This window comes from Mirounga angustirostris, unplaced genomic scaffold, assembly GCF_029215605.1.
Source record: "Mirounga angustirostris isolate CCGP_5_RB_7025 unplaced genomic scaffold, mMirAng1.0.hap1 SCAF_11, whole genome shotgun sequence".
Lineage (NCBI taxonomy): Eukaryota > Metazoa > Chordata > Mammalia > Carnivora > Phocidae > Mirounga > Mirounga angustirostris.
The window spans coordinates 125,929,484-125,947,070 of NW_026991719.1; the positions used below are offsets into that span (position 1 = coordinate 125,929,484).

Below are 17,587 nucleotides of genomic sequence, written 5' to 3' on the forward strand. Positions count from 1 at the left end.
CCCCCAGGGTGCTTCTCACCTGATCGCCCCACTTCTGCCTCAGTCGTTTCCCCTCTCAGGACAGCAGTCAGGTTACATTGCGTCATGTTTCCCTGAAAATCATGCAGTGCTCCCCATGTCATTCACCGTGAAAGCTAACATGTTAAAAATGGACTCCAGGACACACATGCTCTGGCTGCCAACCCCTCTCTGACCTTTCTTCTTCCTAGTCTCCACTCACTCACTCCGTTCCTGCCACCCTGATCTCTAGAACAGTAAGGATACTGTTCTTTGAACATTCCAGGCATGCTCCTGCCCCAGGGCCTTTGCACTTACTTGCTGGTTCTCTCCTGGGATGTCTTCCTCAGATCTCTGCATGGCTCCCTCCCTCCTTTCTTTAAGTCTTTGCTCACATAGGCCCTTGCTCAGAGAGGCCCATCCTGATGCCCTAGGAAAATGGGCATCCATTCCCTTTCTACCCTGGCACCCCCAACCCCTGCATCCTGTTTTCCTTGTCCTGTTCTGCATCCTACTTATCACAGCTTACTTATGATGTCTGGTGTTCACATTCTCTTCCCCTGCTAGAATGGCAGCTGTAAGACAGCAGGGGTGTCCGTGTGTTTGTCCCCTGCGGTGCTGAGCAGTGCCTGGCCGCAACAGGTGCTTGGTGGGTATCTGTGTAATGAACTGTTGACCAAATTCTCTGTACCAAATACTGTGCTAGAACTTTTCAAAAGGATGATCTCCTTCAAGCCTTACAGCAAGTAAATGTTATCCCATCTTCCTGATAAGGACACATGCTCAGAGATGGTGACTGACTTGCTCAAGGTCACAGAGGGCAGGCATGGCAGCACTCCAGGAGGCCCGCAGCAGATGGAGTGAGATTAAGGGCCTGAGCTGAAGAGCATGGAGATTGGACCAAGAAGGGGACATCGGCCGTAGGGGGAATCGGTCAGCTGGAGGGTGAAGAAAATCTGATTGTTGTTGGGTTCTGAGGTGAGCAGTTCGGGATGCCATGGGACAGTCACAGGAATAGGGAAACTGTCCAACCCTTGCCTTTGGACCTTATACACATGGTGCATGTTTATGGATCTCCGAGGGACTCACAGTGGGAGAACTTTTCCAACCAGAAACCAAAAATGAAAGAGAGTCACATTTGGCCACATAAAAATTAAAATTTGATGTATGTCAAAGGCAGTGGATGATCTTTGAAAACATGCCAAGTGAGAGAAGCCAGACACAAAAGGACAGATATTGTAGGAGTCCACCTCTATGAGGTACGTAGGGTAGGCAAACTCAGAGAGACAGAAAGTAGGACGGTGGGCGCTGGGGGCTGGGGGGGCTGTCAGTGTCTAACAGGGACAGAGTTTCAGTTTGGGACGACGGGAAGACGGAGGGTGGGCATGGCTGCATAGCACTTCCACATGGTGCAGATGGTAAATTTCCCGTGATGTGTATTTCATCACACACACAAAAGTCAAAGACAAATGAGCAAACAGTTCCTTGCCCTGTACCTTTAGCTGTTACTGACAAAGCCAGAGCCAAGCACTGAATCGAGGGTCCTACTCAGCACCCCCACGCTGCATCACTTAGGAGTAGGGGGTTAGAGACGAGGCCGGCATGTCATCTTCCAGCCTGGCCAGGTGGCCCCAGCGGGCAGCGAGGGCGTGGTGACCAGGACAGAGTGGACAGTGTGGCACATTTGTCCCGTGGGGGCTGGGGAGGGGAGTGAGCCCGAAGCCCCTCAGCTGTGAAAGGTCTCCTCCCCTTCCTATTTCTCCTGCTGCTCTTCACCCACATTTTGGCCCAGCCACTTGTTCTCCATCTCCCTCTCCAGTGCCCCTCCCCTTTCATCCACCCTTCGCCAGAGCGGGGGACCCAGCGTGGGCCTCGGGGAGCACACGTGGGCACCCAGGTGCTAGGTGACTTTCCAGGGCAGTAATCTGCTTTGGGCTAAAATGAGACTTGATCTTCTGTTAGCCCTAATCATCAATTAGCACCCCCACTCTGCAGAGACGTGACAGTCAGGGCCTCACGGCCATCTCCACCTCCTCCCTTCTCCCTCCGCGGGTCCTCAGGTAGACCCACGACTGAGTTCAGTCATTAGTGTAATGCTAGACAAGGGCCAGCTCCGGGGCTCAAGCTGGAGACTCCCCCACATGCCCTGCTCCAGCTCTGCCAGACCCCCACCTTCCGAACAACAGGTGGCCCTGGGTGTCCGTGGTAGCCCCATGGATGGGGGGCAGGCAAGATTGGTCATCTCCCTGCAGAAAGAGGGTGAACTTGGCCTGAGAAGGAGGGGTCAGCCCACCCAAGGCCACGCTGCCGGTCCGTGGCGGTGCTGGGAAGAGGCGATCCCGTGTCCAGTGCTCAGAAGGGGCCAGCTTGGGCAGTCACCTCAGAGGAGGCCCACTTCTAGTTCTGACATTCTCAGATGCTCTGATTCTTTGACCCTGGTGGCGGACAGACAGATAAAGCTCCCTGGGAGCCAGGAGGAGGAAAAGGTATAAACTGGGAAGTCACAACAACCTTGTTACATCAAGCTACTTTGTGAGGCCCGTGCCTCATGGGGCCCCTTGAACCTGCTGTGTTCATGCTAGGAGCCCCTGCTTTCCATTCCTTTGGGTGATCTGGGTATCTTCATTACCCAGAAGTGGGGCTGCTGGGCCATATGAGGAATTGCCAGACCCCCCACAAGAACCCCTGTTCCCATGAGCAGTCACTCCCCATTGCCCACCCCCACCCCCAGCAACCATTCATCTGTTTTCTGTCTCTGTGGACTTGCCTCTTCTGGACATTTCCTATCAATGGAATCATTCGGTATGTGGGCTTCTGCGTCTGGCCTCTCTCACTCAGCATCATATTCTGCAGGCTTGCTCATGTAGCGGCGGTCAGAACTTCATTCCTTATTTTGGCTTACTAGCATTCAAGTGCATGGATAGGCCACGTTGTGTTTATTCATTCACCCGTCGATTCACTCTTTGACTGTTTTTACATTTTGACCTCCTGTGAATAGTGCTGCTCTGAGTGCAAGCTGGGGACATGTGTCTTCAGTTCTCCCGAGTGTAAGTACTGGGGCCACACTCTCTTGCACTTAGGCAAAACTCAGCTTCCCGGGTACCCCTGGGCAATGAGCCCAGCTTTCCTGGCCGCCAGTGGGCCCTGGCAAGACTGTGATCGGGACTCCTTCCTTCGATTCCACACGGAGCCCCTGGCCTGGCGCCTGGCCCGCGGCAGGTACTGACCCGTGCTAGGAGCCATTCCCAGTATGGGCGGCCGCACTGGGGCTCCATGGAGCCGCACCCCGCAGCATGGCAGCCCAGGATTTCCCTCCACCCGCAGCAGCAGCCGTATCACCGGGAGTCTCAGCCTGCAGAGTCATGGCACTGAGAGTGGGAAGGTGACGTCACGTGCCCATGTCTTGGCTTTGCCGAGCTTCAGGCCAACCCAAAGGAGGTGTCGAAGGCAGCTGAATTTCAGGACTGTGTAGAGAGGAGCTGGCAGGAACCACGAGAGAGGGTGTGCTCCCCTGTAGACGGGGACAGGGGCTGCAGAATTAGGCAATCAGCACGTAATCAGAGCGCTGCCAAGCATGGGGCCTGCAGCCAGACTGCAGTGGGCGAAGAGGGACAGAGGAGGCAGCCCGTCTGGAACACTCTGTTGACAGGTTTGCTTTTGAAGGAGGTGTAGTCAGGAACAGTCCAAGGAAAGGTCATGAACTCAGGGGACGGAGACTTGAGCAGGTGGAATGTGAGTGCCTGTGGGCACCTTCAGGAGCTGCGGGAAGGCTGCCGGGAGGGCCCGGATGAGCACCCTGGTGACCGTAGGAGCTGTAGCTCATGGGGAGCAAGGGGGAGCCGGGAGCGGAAAGCGAGATGCGCAGTGGAGTCTCCCCCCGCCCTGCCCCGCCCCACGCCTGCCTTTCCCTTCTGTGGGGAGGACCCCCACCAGTACAACTTGCATCCATTTGGATCTACCCGCGGGGAGGCTCCACTTCCAGGCCTCAGCCCTGCAAAGCCTCCTGGCCTCCCCCTCCACCTCCCAGGGCTTTGGGGAGAACTGGGTGGGAAAGGCAGATCTGGGCTTTGGGCTGCTTCCCTAACCCACACCCCAATCTGGAAATCTTGACCCTTGGGTCCAGCTGACCTAAGAGCGAGGTCAGGACAGTAGGGAGGAAAGGGCATGTCAACATGGGGGAGGGCCCACCTTGGCAAGCTGGGGGCTCCGAGTTGGGCTCCCAGAAAATCCTTCTGAGCCGCCCTCACAGGCTCATCTTAGGAGCTAGGAGGCAAGGGGTGGGGGAGGAGGAGGTGTAAGTCCCGGGCCCAATTAAGAGATCAGGTGGGGAAGGGTTCGGGGGCTTTTAAGGTGAGGAAGCCTGGGCTGATCCCTCAGGCTGGTATAAAGCGCCATGACCCCCAGGCAGCCCCAGGGCTGGCAGGCATTGGGGACAGGGCTTTCTGGAGCCATGACCCAGCGGTGGGGCCCCCAAAGGCTTGTGGACGGGCGGCCGCAGCCCGGCTATGAGGACAGCACCCAGGCGAGCATCTTCACCTACACCAACAGCAATGCCACCAGAGGTGAGCGAGCGGGCACTGTGAAGGCTGGGTCACACTGGCTGGAGCCGCCCTCCAGGGACACCAGGCCTGAGTGGCCACACGGGGGTAGGGGCCCGCTGGCCACCCACCCCACTCGGGAGACTTCTCTTCTGCACATCATGGTCAGCTGAGATGGTCTTCTCCCTTAGTCTTTATGACGACATGAAATGGGGGGGGAGCTTTCTGAATATAAAAGGACACCATAATATGGAACATGCATTTTCAAACCACATAGGCTTCCCAGACCTTTTGAGAATCCCTGTCCCAGGGACGTTCATTAACTATTTTCTTGTGGCCCCAGGCTGCTAGTGAGCACTCATTACATTCAGTTCTGGTGTATCTACCTGGCTGCACTGCCCTGAGCTTCCTGGGGAAGAAGCCGGGTCTGACTCATTTTTGCATCTCCTGAAGCCAAAAGGAGGCAAACGGCAGGAGCGGGAGGCTGGGCAGCTGGCCCGGAGGAGGGTGAGTGACTTCTTCAACTTTAGGGTGGGAAGAGACGGTAGTGGTCATCTTGTCCAACTGTGCAGCTGGGGCCAGCAGCCTTTGGCTGTGCATTCTTGGGGAGGAGGTTCGCTTGGCTCCCAGGGCAGTTTTTCCTCTGCTGAGGCGGCCTGAGTTATGCCCTGGGTGGGGTGGGGGGGCAGTCCAAAAGCTTTGCATGCAAGCCCTGCGAAGAGCTGAGGACACTGGTGACCCCCAGCCCCTGGCCCCCCTTCCCCAGTCCCTCCTCCAAACCAAAGCCCATCTGTTCCTTCAAGAATGTCTCACGTGCCCTGGTTTCCAGAAGCCATACCAGCTCCTTGATGGCCAGGGTTCCCAGGCCAAACTAATTAAGAACCCTGAAGTTTGCTCTGACCTGATTGTCCGTGTCCCAGACTGTCCTCGATGGAGATGCAACAGTGCTCTCCCTGGAGGGCCATAGGACTTCATGGATGCCTGAGATTCCTTTTTGTACTTTTTTTTCTTTTTTTTCCAAAATTCAAGTATCTACCGAAGTGGAGGGAAGCATGTAACGAGCCCCTGGGTATCCGTCACTTATTTCATCTATAACTGCTTCCACGCACCCCTCCTGATTTCTGGAAGCAGATCTAAGGCATCACATCATTGCCTCTGTAAATCTTCAGGATGCACCTCAAAGGGGAAAGGACTCTTTAAAAACATAGCCATAGTGCCATTGCCACACCCATAAGGTAACATTGCCTTGATATCATCAGATCTCCTAGTCAGAATTGAAAAAAAGGTCATACATTTTTTTCCCTTTGCTTGAATCAGGGCTCCAATAAGGTCCACAGGTTCAGACTGTTCGTTCTCTTTTCATCCTCTTTGAATTTAGAGGTTCCCCCTCTATCTCCTTGTAATTTATTTGTTGAAGAAAATGAGTCGTTTGTCCCTGGACTCATCCACTTCAGACTTTGCTGATGGTTTCCCATGTGTAGCTTCCCACGCCCCTCCCACCTCGTTTGTCATTATGTTTGTGTAAATTGGTAGTTGATCTGAAGATCTGCTTAGAGGTCAGTTGGATCTGCTGGGTATTTGGCAAGACCTCTCCATTAAGAGGGTGTCCCTTTCTCTGGGGTGTTGGCAGCTGCTGAAGCTCGATGCCCGGACCCATTAAACCACTGGGGATTGCAAAATGGTGACATTCTGGCTTCCATACCCCATCTTCATCTATTAGCTAGCGTACTTTGATAGAGAGAAACATGCCCTCATCTACTTTTGGGTTCCCCAGGGGCACAGTGTGTATGGGAAAGGCAGGAGAAATGCCTCGTCTTTCCTTTTATTGCTCCCATTGCAAAGTAATGACTTGGTTTCCCAGTGGAGCCAATTGGGTTTGACCTCTGTGTCTCCTTTTCTCCCACTAGGAATCCTGTTCGCAAGGGCTTTGGGTAGAAGAATTAGAATATCATTTAATTACTCATTTGCTTGATCTCAAACACACTCACAATGGTCTCAGAATAAGGACACCAACACTACCATCAACAACATGATTACCCAAAACTTAACAGTTGGACAGGTCTTTTTAGCCTTAGGTCCGAGTAGTCAAGCTAGTGTCTTTTCAAGACCCTTAGAACAGTCCCTCTCTATGTGATTATGCCTCTGAGTGGATATGCATTTAGTTTCGTTTGTCTTATTTTTGATTTTCCGGGATTGCTTTTTAAAATTTAACGTTGATTTTAGGGACGCCTGGGTGGCTCAGTCGGTTAAGCCGCTGCCTTCGGCTCAGGTCACGATCCCAGACTGGGATCGAGTCCCACATCAGGCTCCTTGCTCGGCGGGGAGCCTGCTTCTCCCTCTGCCTGCCTCTCCCCCTGCTTGTGTTCTGTCTCTCTCTCTGACAAGTAAATAAAATCTTTTAAAAAATAAATAAATAAATAAATAAAATAAAAATAAAAATAAAATTTAACGTTGATTTTAAATTATATAATAAAATATTTACAAGATTCCAAATTAAAATCTAGAGAACAAGGTATATTCAAGGAAATCTTGTTTCCTTGCCTGCCCCCACACCCAATTCCCTCCCCGCCGAATATTCTTTAGAACACCTTCGCCTGGGAGTAAACTGAGATACGCATTTCTGTACAAAATTTGTCCTGGAGGAGCTCCAGTGGCGCAATCGGTTAGCGCGTGGTACTTATACGAAATTTGTCCTGGAGATTTCAGGAGGGAGGGGCAGGCCGAGACATCTGCTCTGCTTGCACTGCTAGAGGACCGTCCTCTGTGACCTCCCGCATTCAGAACACTCCTCTCCCCTCCCCCACCACGCACTGCCCTGTCCCTCTTGTCCCTGCCCTGCCCAATCTGGACTCCATGAGCTGTCGGGAAGGATGCTCTGGCTGCCTCATTTTGAAATTATCCCAAGGCCGGAGTGTTCCAAACACCTCCCAGTTCCAGCTGCTGTTCTCAAACTAATGCGCTGTAGTTCCCGGGGAAGATCTGTTGGCAATGGGGGGGGGGGGAGTCTCTGTTCTCCAGTCTATCAGCAGCTCCATTGTTTCCCTCTGCCTCCTTCTGCATAGAAACCAGTACCATGCAGGCCTTCAGTACTCAGAGGTCTGGTCCCAGGGAGCCCGTGCCTAGCATGGTTGCAGATATCGTGGATGGGTTTCCAGGAGCTCCCTGTGAAAGGGGCAAAGGAGGCTCATGCACAGAGTACTGGAACATCGTGGGTGCTGTGGGGGCCAGCTGTGCTGGGGGGGCAAGATCTACCCCATCCCTTCTAGCCAGGGGACCCAAGAAAGCCCTACTTCTCTAAAACTAGTTTGAGTTGGGGACTCTGCGTGGATGCTTTCCTAGGTGCTGTACAGCTTTGTTACATGGCTTACAACCCCTTCAAGTATTCTGCCAAAAGTGATGGTGGTGAAAAAGGTCCTTCCAAGACAGACATGCGGAGCTACTGTGTTGTAATAAACGGGAATTAGCTCTCCTTTTCGTTCTGTGTGCATTTCCTAGGGCTGCCACGACAAAGCCCCACACACCACGTGGCTCAAACAACAGGAGAAATTCCTTCCATCACAGACCAGGACAGAAGCCCAAGGTCCAGGTGTGGGCAGGGTTGGCTCCTCCTGGCGACTCTGAGGGACAATCTGCTCCAGGTCTCTCCTCTAGTTTCTGGTGGTGACTGGCCATGTGTGGTGTTCCTTGGCTTGTGGAAGCATCACCCGGATCTCCGCCTTCCTCCTCACATGGCCTTCTCCCTGTGTGCCTGTCTCTGTGTCCAAATGACCCCCTTTTATAGGGACACAGTCCTATTGGATGAGGGCCCACCCTAATGACCTCATTATAACTTGATTACCTCTGGGCAGACCCTGTCTCCAGATAAGGTTCCATTCACAGGTACTGGGGGTTAGGACTCCAACATCTCTTTAGAGTTGTGTGGAGATGGTAGTCCCGAGGGGTCGAGTTGACGCTCAACTGAGGAATCTGGAAAGCCTTCCAGAGGACAAGGGCATCGGAGCTGGGCTTTATGGTACAGAAGAGAAGTGGACCCAGGTGCAGGAGAATGTGAGCAAAGATCCAACAACAGAGAGACATGGAGCCCTCACGGGAGCAGAAGCCTGCCAATGGCACCCCAGAGGGCTGACCCACATACTGGGGGTGGCAAATCAGATGGGGGAGTGATGCCTGGCATAGATGATGAGGAGTTCTACTTTGTTAAGGTCAAGGTGTCCAGCAGGCCATGGCCCCTGGCCTGAGGAACGGATGGAAGGAAGGTTGTTTGCAGACAGGCAAAGCTAAAGGGAAAAGGCTGACTGCAGAGGCAAAGGTAGCGGGCAGGAGGGCAGGACGATTGGCGGAAGGCTCTGACAAGGCAGGGAGGGGTGGGCTGGGCATAGCCGTGCAGTTGGGTAACACTGATGCCCAGCTCCTCCCCCACTCTGTACCTCCTGATCCTAGGTGCCTTCGAAGGTCCCAATTACCACATCGCTCCCAGATGGGTGTACCACCTCACCAGCATCTGGATGATCTTTGTGGTCATTGCATCTGTTTTCACTAATGGGCTTGTGCTGGCCGCCACCATGAGGTTCAAGAAGTTGCGTCACCCCCTGAACTGGATCCTGGTGAACTTGGCAGTTGCTGACCTGGCAGAGACCATCATTGCCAGCACCATCAGCATTGTGAACCAGATCCATGGCTACTTTGTGCTGGGCCACCCTCTGTGTGTCGTGGAGGGCTACACTGTCTCCTTGTGTGGTAAGCCAGCCCAGGGCCCAGGCTTGGGGAAGACCCAGCCCGCTGGGTGTGAAGGACACACTCACACAGCAACCCCCCAGGTGTGCCCACGGTACACATTTGAAGGGAGACAGACCTGCAGGGGAAACAAGGCTGGGGTCATCATGGGGTGGGGGGGGTGGTTGTAGTCCAACAAGTAGGTGTGCTGAGTGCCTGCCCTGAGACAGGGCAGATATAGTACCAGGTAATCCCAGAACCATGTGGGAGGGAAGGGCTCTGGTCACCCCAAACAGAATTTCCATTCCAATCAGGGATGTGTGCCCCTTCAGCTCATCTGTGTTGGATTTTTCCAGGGAAAGAAGCACTTCCCATGAGAGCTTTTGGGATATTGAAACTAGATCCCAGATCCCTTTCCCCATGCCCATCACTAATATCTCTGTGGGCCTTGGCTCTATTCAGGCCAACATTGGCAGAGAAGAACCCATGTGCTGGGCACCAGAAGTACAGGATCCCTGCCCGGAGGTAGTCCCAAGTCCCCTGGCAAGAGGGGTCCCTACCCCAAATGGTGACCACATGGCACCATCAGTTCACTCAGAGCACCTGGAGGAGACAAGGGAGGACCTGAATCTTGAGCTGGGGCGAGGCAGTCAGGGAGAGCCGGGTGTGGTTGGCGCTTGACAGAGTGAGGCTGAGTGAGCAGGAGTGGCGAGGAGGCTGGAGCAAGAGCTGGGTCTGTCACACAGGGGGCTCCAGATGAGGGGGGAGGGTTGCCATGAGGCCAGGTTTCTTTCTCTGGGGCCCACAAGGAAGGGGAGGACAGGCAGGCCCGATGAGGCTGAGATCCCCTCCGGGAGCTCTTGCGCCAGGCCTCCCATGAAAAAACAGAGGGCTGAGGGTTGCAGCGTCCATCCAAGAAGACAAGGAGCCTAGGGCCATGGCGCTCCGCACACGCAGCCTGGGTCTCTAGGCCCTCGGCTGTCACACCCGCGGAGGCTCGCAGCTGCTCTTCCGTTTGAAAAGTTTCCCAGAACGATCTGGTCACCATTCCTGGGTCCTTAGTTCCCACATCTAACTTGGGTTTGTCTAATTGCTACCTAAACTAATCTCCAATCCACATTCTGAGGAGGTGGACATTAGGAAGAGAAAAAAAAAAGACACTAGGATGGTGAGGGCCTGGTGAAGGAAGGGGGACCCTGGCCCCAGATTTGAATTACGAGTGCTGTGAATAACACTGAATTTCTTTACCACACCGCTCCTCCATTTTCTCATCTGTAAAATGGGGGCAGGACTTGGGGGCAAGATTTAAATGAACGTATTGGCCTCTCTCATAACCCTATGAGGTAGGTGCCAACATGAAGCCCACGGGACAGGAGTGGACACTGTCCCCCCGTATCTAACTGCCTCTCATTTTACAGATGATGGTCCAGCACTCTCCCAAAGGTACAGAGTAGGAGTGACCAGGGAAGGTTGGGCAGAGAAAATCTATCCCCCAAGTCCAAGTGCTCTGTGTACCTTCATGTCCACTCAAATCTGTCTCTGGTTCTGTCAGGATTCCCCACTCGCCTCTGCATCTGCTTGAGGTCTGTTTTCAAGTCAACAGAGATGATACTGAAATATAGTAATCAAAGTATTAAATATTAATTAGTGGCATAGTCCTTCGTTAAAATTATTAGTAAATGTATTGTTTGGAAGTATTAATGATACCGTTCTTTATTAAAGTATCAGATAACTGGATCTGGCCGACAGCCACTGAAATTTCAAAATGGTAAGGAATACAGTGATATTGGGAAATGTCTGCCACCTCTGGAAAGTGACCAAGTCCCAGGCACTGCTAATGCCACCGTGCTAATAACGGAAGGAAATGCCCAGTGTCCATTAGAGGTTACTGGAAACAAAGCTGTCTTTTTCCTGCCCCAGTTCATGGAGCCCTGAATTCTGCCCACAGACCTCCAGTGTGTAAGCAGGACAGGAAGACACCGTCTCCACCTGCCAGATGGTGGGCGGTGGTGGGAAATCTGGAAACTTAAACAAGTGTGCATACTGGCAGAAGGGGGCACAGGTCACAAGACGCAGGTCCTGTTTCCTTGCCCTTGGCTGGGACCACAGCACCTCAGTGTGGTCATGTGGGTGTGGGCATGGCCATTGGGAGGCATGTCGGCATTCGAAGAAAGGCTGGTGGCCAACTGAAAGAGAGCTAGGAATCAGGCCCAAGAGGAAAGAATGGGGAAAAGAGGGTGTTCGAGGAATTGACCAAGAGACCCACTGCCCCCTGGACCTGAATACACTTTTGGGGAGAATTAGGTGTTTCAGGTAGGTGGGGAGGAACCTCTTGATCTTGAAAACTGTCGGCTGGTCTGGATGGAAGGAGTGACATTGGAGGCTCAAAGCCCTCATCTGCCTGCTCTCCCCTGCAGGGATCACGGGTCTCTGGTCCCTGGCCATCATTTCCTGGGAGAGGTGGATGGTAGTCTGCAAGCCTTTTGGCAACGTGAGATTTGATGCAAAACTAGCCATCGTGGGCATTGCCTTTTCCTGGGTCTGGTCTGCTCTGTGGACAGCCCCCCCCATCTTTGGCTGGAGCAGGTAAGGATGCCAGCATGCAGGAAGGCAGGTCATTTAGGGCAGAGGGTGAAGGCTGGTGGGGAGGGTCAGACTCCCGATTCCATTTGTGACCTTGGGGCAAATTGCTTCCTGTTTCTGGGCCTCTGTGACCCCATGAGTAAAGTGAATATGGACCCAACTCTCCCTGTGACCCCTTTGAGGGTGCAGTGTCTACGAATGTATAAATCTGCCTGGCTGCAACATGGAAATGGGCCCCTGTCGTCTTTGAGCCTCTGGAACAGTCTGTTTCCCCTAAGCGTGAGCTGCTCATGGGAGCCCACAGAGAAAGGTGACAAGCTCAACCCTTGGGAATAGCTGTAAGCGAAAGCAGGGCCCTCTAAGCCACTCTGCCCCAGGCCTCTTTCTAGCACATTCTGAGGGGCCTCCCTTTCAGAGGCTGCTTGGGTTGTATGTACAGCAGGGCCTATAATAGGTCATTTGTGTCTTGGCCAGGCCGCTTCTTTGGGGGCTCAGGTGTTATGTGTATTTTACCACAATAAAAAAAAAGAAGGGGCTATGAGACCTAAAAATGGACAAAGGTTTACCAAAATTCTACCCAAGGGTTTCCTTTGGGGGCGATGAAGGTATTGGGGAAGTAGATAGAGGTGGTTGCACAACATTGTGAACGTACTAAATGCTCTACGTACTAAATTCACTTCACTTTGAAGTGAATTGTTCACTTCAAAAATGGTTAATTCATGTAATGTGAATTTCATTGTGATTTTAAAAACCAAACAATCCTGGGGTGCCTGGGTGGCTCAGTCCATTGAGTGGCCGACTCTTGATTTCAGGTCAGGTCGTGGTCTCGGGGTCCTGGGATGGAGCCCCATGTTGAGCTTCGTGCTCAGCGGGGAGTCTGCTTGAGCATTCTCTCTCTCCCTTTCCCTCTGCCCCTCCCCCTTCTCTAAAATAAATGGATAGAGCTTTAAAAAAAAAAAACAAAACCAACAATCCTCCAGCCCAGGTCAGTGGTGTGCCTGGCCTGAGGGGTCTTGTGTTGCCATGCCTACATCAGGACAGGCTGCCAGCCCTTCTCTGCAGGTACTGGCCCCATGGCCTGAAGACATCGTGTGGCCCGGACGTGTTCAGTGGCAGCTCGTACCCTGGGGTGCAGTCTTACATGATCGTCCTCATGACCACGTGCTGCATCATCCCACTTGGTGTCATCATACTCTGCTACCTCCAAGTGTGGCTGGCCATCCGAGCAGTAAGCCCCCAAACCCTCCTGGCTTCACCCTTGCCTGGCAGGATCATGAGGGCCAGGGACGTCGAGGCTGGCACAAAGGATCACCCAGTCCTCTCTCCTGCCCTCAGACCACACATGAGTCCTGCAATTCCTTTGGAACTGCCACTACAGCCCTGGCTCCCTTGTCCTTGCCCCTACAAGATGGGAAGGGACTGTCCCCCGCCCTTCATGTGGGGCCCAATAAGGGAGCAGAGCTGCATTTCTTCCCTGACCCAGGACAGTTCTCCCCTGGGTGGAAAGACAGCCAGACCCGCAAGTGAAACCTGCGCATCAAAAGGTGGTTTTGAGAGACTGCCACCAGAGTGACCCTGTCCCCTTCACGGGGCTGTTGGGGCAGGCCAAGGAGTGGATTTGCATGTGCCATCTGTCCCCAAGACCCGCTCTCCACTCTCCTCACTGGGAAGTTGATCCTGTCTGCAGCCACCCCCTACCCCCTACGTAGGCAATCAGAGTGAGGCAGAAGAGGAAGAACACCGTACATAAGTTGTCCCCTTGTCAGCCAACTCACCTACAATTAGTTTGATCAGGATGCGCCATCTGTTCCTGTTGAGATCCTGCTTGGCACAGTTGGTAGAAGGCCCTTTGGGGTGGTGCCTTTCTGATATGAACTTGCTTGTGCCCACAATCAGATCAACAAGTGCTCATAAGCTCTTTCTAGAGTGAAGGCCACAAACTCCCTGCCTGCAGCCTGTGATGTGCCCCCTGCCCCGCTTCCTCCCCCAACCCCATTGACGGTCAAGGATCGGAAGCAACCTAGCTGGCTCCCGCAGGTATCCAACCATTGCTTGAGCCATGTTAGCTCTGGGCTAACAGCAAGCAGTGTCCAGCCTCTGGGTCTCCTCCTGCTCAGCCCCTCAGACCTGAGCACTGGAGGGGACACACTGATAAGGGACCAGGTGGTGCTAAGGATGGCCTCCTTAGCTCCTTCCCAAACTCCTTATATGTGGCTTAGCCAAGCTAAGCCAAGAGCTTGGAAGGCCCTGGCTCAAGGCCGTCTTCTCTAGGGCCAGCTGTGCGCCACCTCAAAACCTACACAAGCTCCCTCAGGGCCAGCCCAGTGCAGCCTAAGCCAGGCTGCCGACTCACGCGGGTGGGAGCTGGCTGCTGACTGGCCCGGGTGGGCCCATCTCCTCTCGCCATGACTCCCCATCCCCGGGCCACCTGTCTCTTGCCTTCTCCCTGACTCACTGCCCAAGCGATAGCAACAGAGTCCCCTGGGATAAAGAGCCCAGAGGGACCCGCCCACTCACTGTCCCCGGGCATGAATCTCTGTCTCCCCCAGGTGGCAAAGCAGCAGAAAGACTCTGAGTCCACCCAGAAGGCAGAGAAGGAGGTGACACGCATGGTGGCAGTCATGGTCTTCGCGTTCTGCGTCTGCTGGGGCCCCTACACCTTCTTTGCATGCTTCGCCGCTGCCCACCCTGGCTACGCCTTCCACCCTCTGGTGGCCGCTCTGCCAGCCTACTTTGCCAAAAGTGCCACTATCTACAACCCCATTATCTATGTCTTTATGAACCGGCAGGTAAGTCACATCGTTGGCAGGACAAACTAGAAAAAGACTGCAGAAGAGCCCAGTGATGGCTCCCACCTGAAATCATGTCCGGGGGAACCTGTTAATGACCTCCAGGACAACGACCAGGGAAGGCTCAGCACATGAAAGCTCAGCGAGCCCTCCCTCTGGATCCTTTCAGAGCCTTGACCTGAGGGTGGGCAGCTCCACAGTGCATCCTGTATGTTGCTACTCTTCCGTTCTGTTGGCCTCAGGGCTACCCTGGAGCTCGAACACCCAGGGGATGCCTGAACATGTCTACATTTACCCTACCTGTGCCCATTTTGCTTTTATAGGCACAACTCTCCTCTTAATTTTCATCTATCCATCTTTAAACCCTTTAAGAGGCCCTTCTTGGCTACACTGATATGTGGCTTTTGTGACTTTATGGGTTAGTTCAGGGGAACATGCTGTGGTCTTGCCCAAGGCCTTGCCACATGGTAGCCGTCATGGGCTGGCATATCGAACCTCAGCAGCAAATCGCCCAGGACTCCTAGACCTCTCGGAAGGTTACAGGTGACCACTGAGGTTCATCATCTTCCAAGCATAATTTGCCTTATTCTTCCTTGAATCCATCAAATCTACTTCATTAAGGCACAGCTGTGGATGTGTGAATTAATGGTGACCAGAAAGGTCCATGGGCCAGAAATACCACCTTCGCAGGGGCCTTGCATTGCACCAGACCCAGTCCCCATTCCTTCCAACTAGCTCTTCTCTGCTCCTCCATTTAACAGTTGCCCCATGGCTCACTCCCTCTCGCCTTGCCCTGACTCTCTGTAGAGTTCATTAAGCACACACTCTTTGGGTAATGTTCAGGTATTTAGTAGGACCAGTACTGCAGTTGATTCCCCAGGACTCCATTGTTGGCACCTCAATACCTTGATCGTAGTTCTATCCCTGGCTCCTATTTCCTGGCTTTCACATGGGTCTCTTGTTAGATCTGGTTCTTGTTTATGGAACCCTAAGCTATCTTGCCTTGTACTGTGTTTACTTGAGTCTTTCCATCCTCCCCTTCCAGAACTCCTTCTCCCAGATAAGACATCTGTACTTCTGGACCCCTCCAGGCTTTCAAACTTTGCTTTCACCCTTTCCACATTGTCATCCCTTCCTGCTGCATTCTGAGAGAATTTTCTGTAATGGAGCTCCATGAGGACAGAGAATGTTACTCTTTTTCTCCACTGCTGATCCCTCTGGGACACAGTCTGGCACAGAGTGGGTGCTCAGTAGATAGATGTCAAATGAATTCCTCAGTTAAGTCAATTCTGCTATTTGGCCCATTTCTTGTGTTATTGATTTCAATAATTATGTGTTTTATTTGTGAGAGTTTTGATGTTGGAGGGAGCTGGAGGTAGTCAAGAATATACAAGAGATGCCTCTGGTCTGCATTCTTAAGACATTGTGGTTAGCTCAGTGATGATATGAGACATAATTTGAGAAATGAATACATTCTAGATCTCTTTAGGGCTAAGCAGCAAAGACTGGAGCCCTCTTGGTGCTGGAAGATTCTCTTGGTTAAAGACATGAGGTAGTGGCTAGACTGTTATCTACCTAGTCCTTGTGGAATAGAAACAAGATGACGATCACATTCTTTTTCACTAAAATGCCTCTGAGTCTCTTCCCAGACATTCTGGGGATGGGTCACCCTATGCATGGGCCCCTTAGCTGGCATCATCTTTGGTTACTGTACAAGTTTCCCGAGACTACCATAACAAAGTACCACAAACTGGGGGGCTTAAACCAACAGAAATCTATTCTCACCCAGTTTTGGAGGACAGAAGTCCAAGATCAAGGTGTGGGCAATGTTGGTTTCTTCTGAGGGCTCTGAGGGTGAATCTATTCCCTGCCTCTCTCCTGGCTTCTGGTGGTAGCCAGTAATCCTTGGTATTCTTTGGCTTGTAGACAAGTCACCCTGATATCTGCCTTCACCTCCATGTGACCTTCTCTTTGAGTCTGTGTCCAAATTCCCTTCTTATAATGATGCCAGTCACTGGATTGGGGCCCACTCTATTCTAGCATGACCTCATGGTAATGTACATCTTAATCACATCCACAAAGACTCTATTTCCAAATAAGATCACATTCACAGGCTCTAGGGGTTAGGACTCAAACATAGCTTTGGTTGCGGGGGGGGCAGTGTCACAATTTGACCCACAATAGTCACCATCAGATTCTAAATTAGATTACTTAGATGAATGAATAGTCAGGAATAGACTGTCCCCACGTGCAAGTAATAACCTCAGGCTTCCCCTATTCTCCGTATAGGATTCTGAATAGTAGCAGAGAAGGGGTTAAGTCATTCATTAAGTCATTAATGAATACCTTCCTCAGAATTCCCCAAGAATGACCTTTAGCAGAGTACATTCGTCCTTTCTGCTCTGTTGAGTAACACTTTCTGTCCTGCCAGTTTCGAAACTGCATCTTACAGCTTTTTGGGAAGAAGGTGGACGATAGCTCTGAACTCTCCAGCGCCTCCAAAACAGAGGCCTCATCTGTGTCTTCAGTGTCACCTGCATGAGTCTCTCCCAGCCATGACAACAAAAAGGTCTGCTTCCCACCAGAAAACATAACCCCTGTCCCCACACCAGCACTTTGGCCACCCCCCCCCCACTGCCTCTTCTTCTCCATCCCTGTGAAAGAAATGTAGTTTCTCTTTGCCAAAAACAACAAAGTCATAGAAGCTACCACTGCAGCCTGGGGACCCCTGAGCCTCTGAGGGTCTGGTCACTGGGTCACAAGAGGGCATGAGGGGGACAGAACTGCAGAGCCCAAGTTCCCAGATCAGCTTCAGACACTTTAATATTTTCCAAGCTTTGTGTCTGCAGATGGTATGGAAGGATCACCTGGAAGAGAAGTGCAAGGTGGGCTGGTGGTGATGGAATCAGAAAGGGAGAGCTGAGAAGTCACTATCTAGGTAGGGCTGGCTGGATGCCCTTGACACCC

General features: G+C 52.6%; 1 protein-coding gene across 1 annotated transcript; it reads left to right on the forward strand.

The window, feature by feature from the left end:
* The first annotated feature begins 4,447 nt into the window (after positions 1–4,447).
* LOC123843094 (long-wave-sensitive opsin 1) lies at positions 4,448–17,252 on the forward strand. Its single transcript, XM_045872210.1, has 6 exons — positions 4,448–4,559; positions 8,976–9,272; positions 11,666–11,834; positions 12,894–13,059; positions 14,381–14,620; positions 17,052–17,252. Exons 1-6 carry the CDS (start codon positions 4,448–4,450, stop codon positions 17,160–17,162), a joined length of 1,095 nt encoding a protein of 364 aa, XP_045728166.1. The 3' UTR covers positions 17,163–17,252.
* Positions 17,253–17,587: the final 335 nt, after the last annotated feature.

Bases quoted from the DNA above. Each gene is read 5' to 3' on its own strand.
- LOC123843094 (XM_045872210.1), top strand. From the start codon at position 4,448: ATGACCCAGCGGTGGGGCCCCCAAAGGCTTGTGGACGGGCGGCCGCAG. The intron at 4,560-8,975 runs GTGAGCGAGCGG...TCCTGATCCTAG, and splicing joins CAACAGCAATGCCACCAGAG to GTGCCTTCGAAGGTCCCAAT. The intron at 14,621-17,051 runs GTAAGTCACATC...CTGTCCTGCCAG, and splicing joins ATGTCTTTATGAACCGGCAG to TTTCGAAACTGCATCTTACA.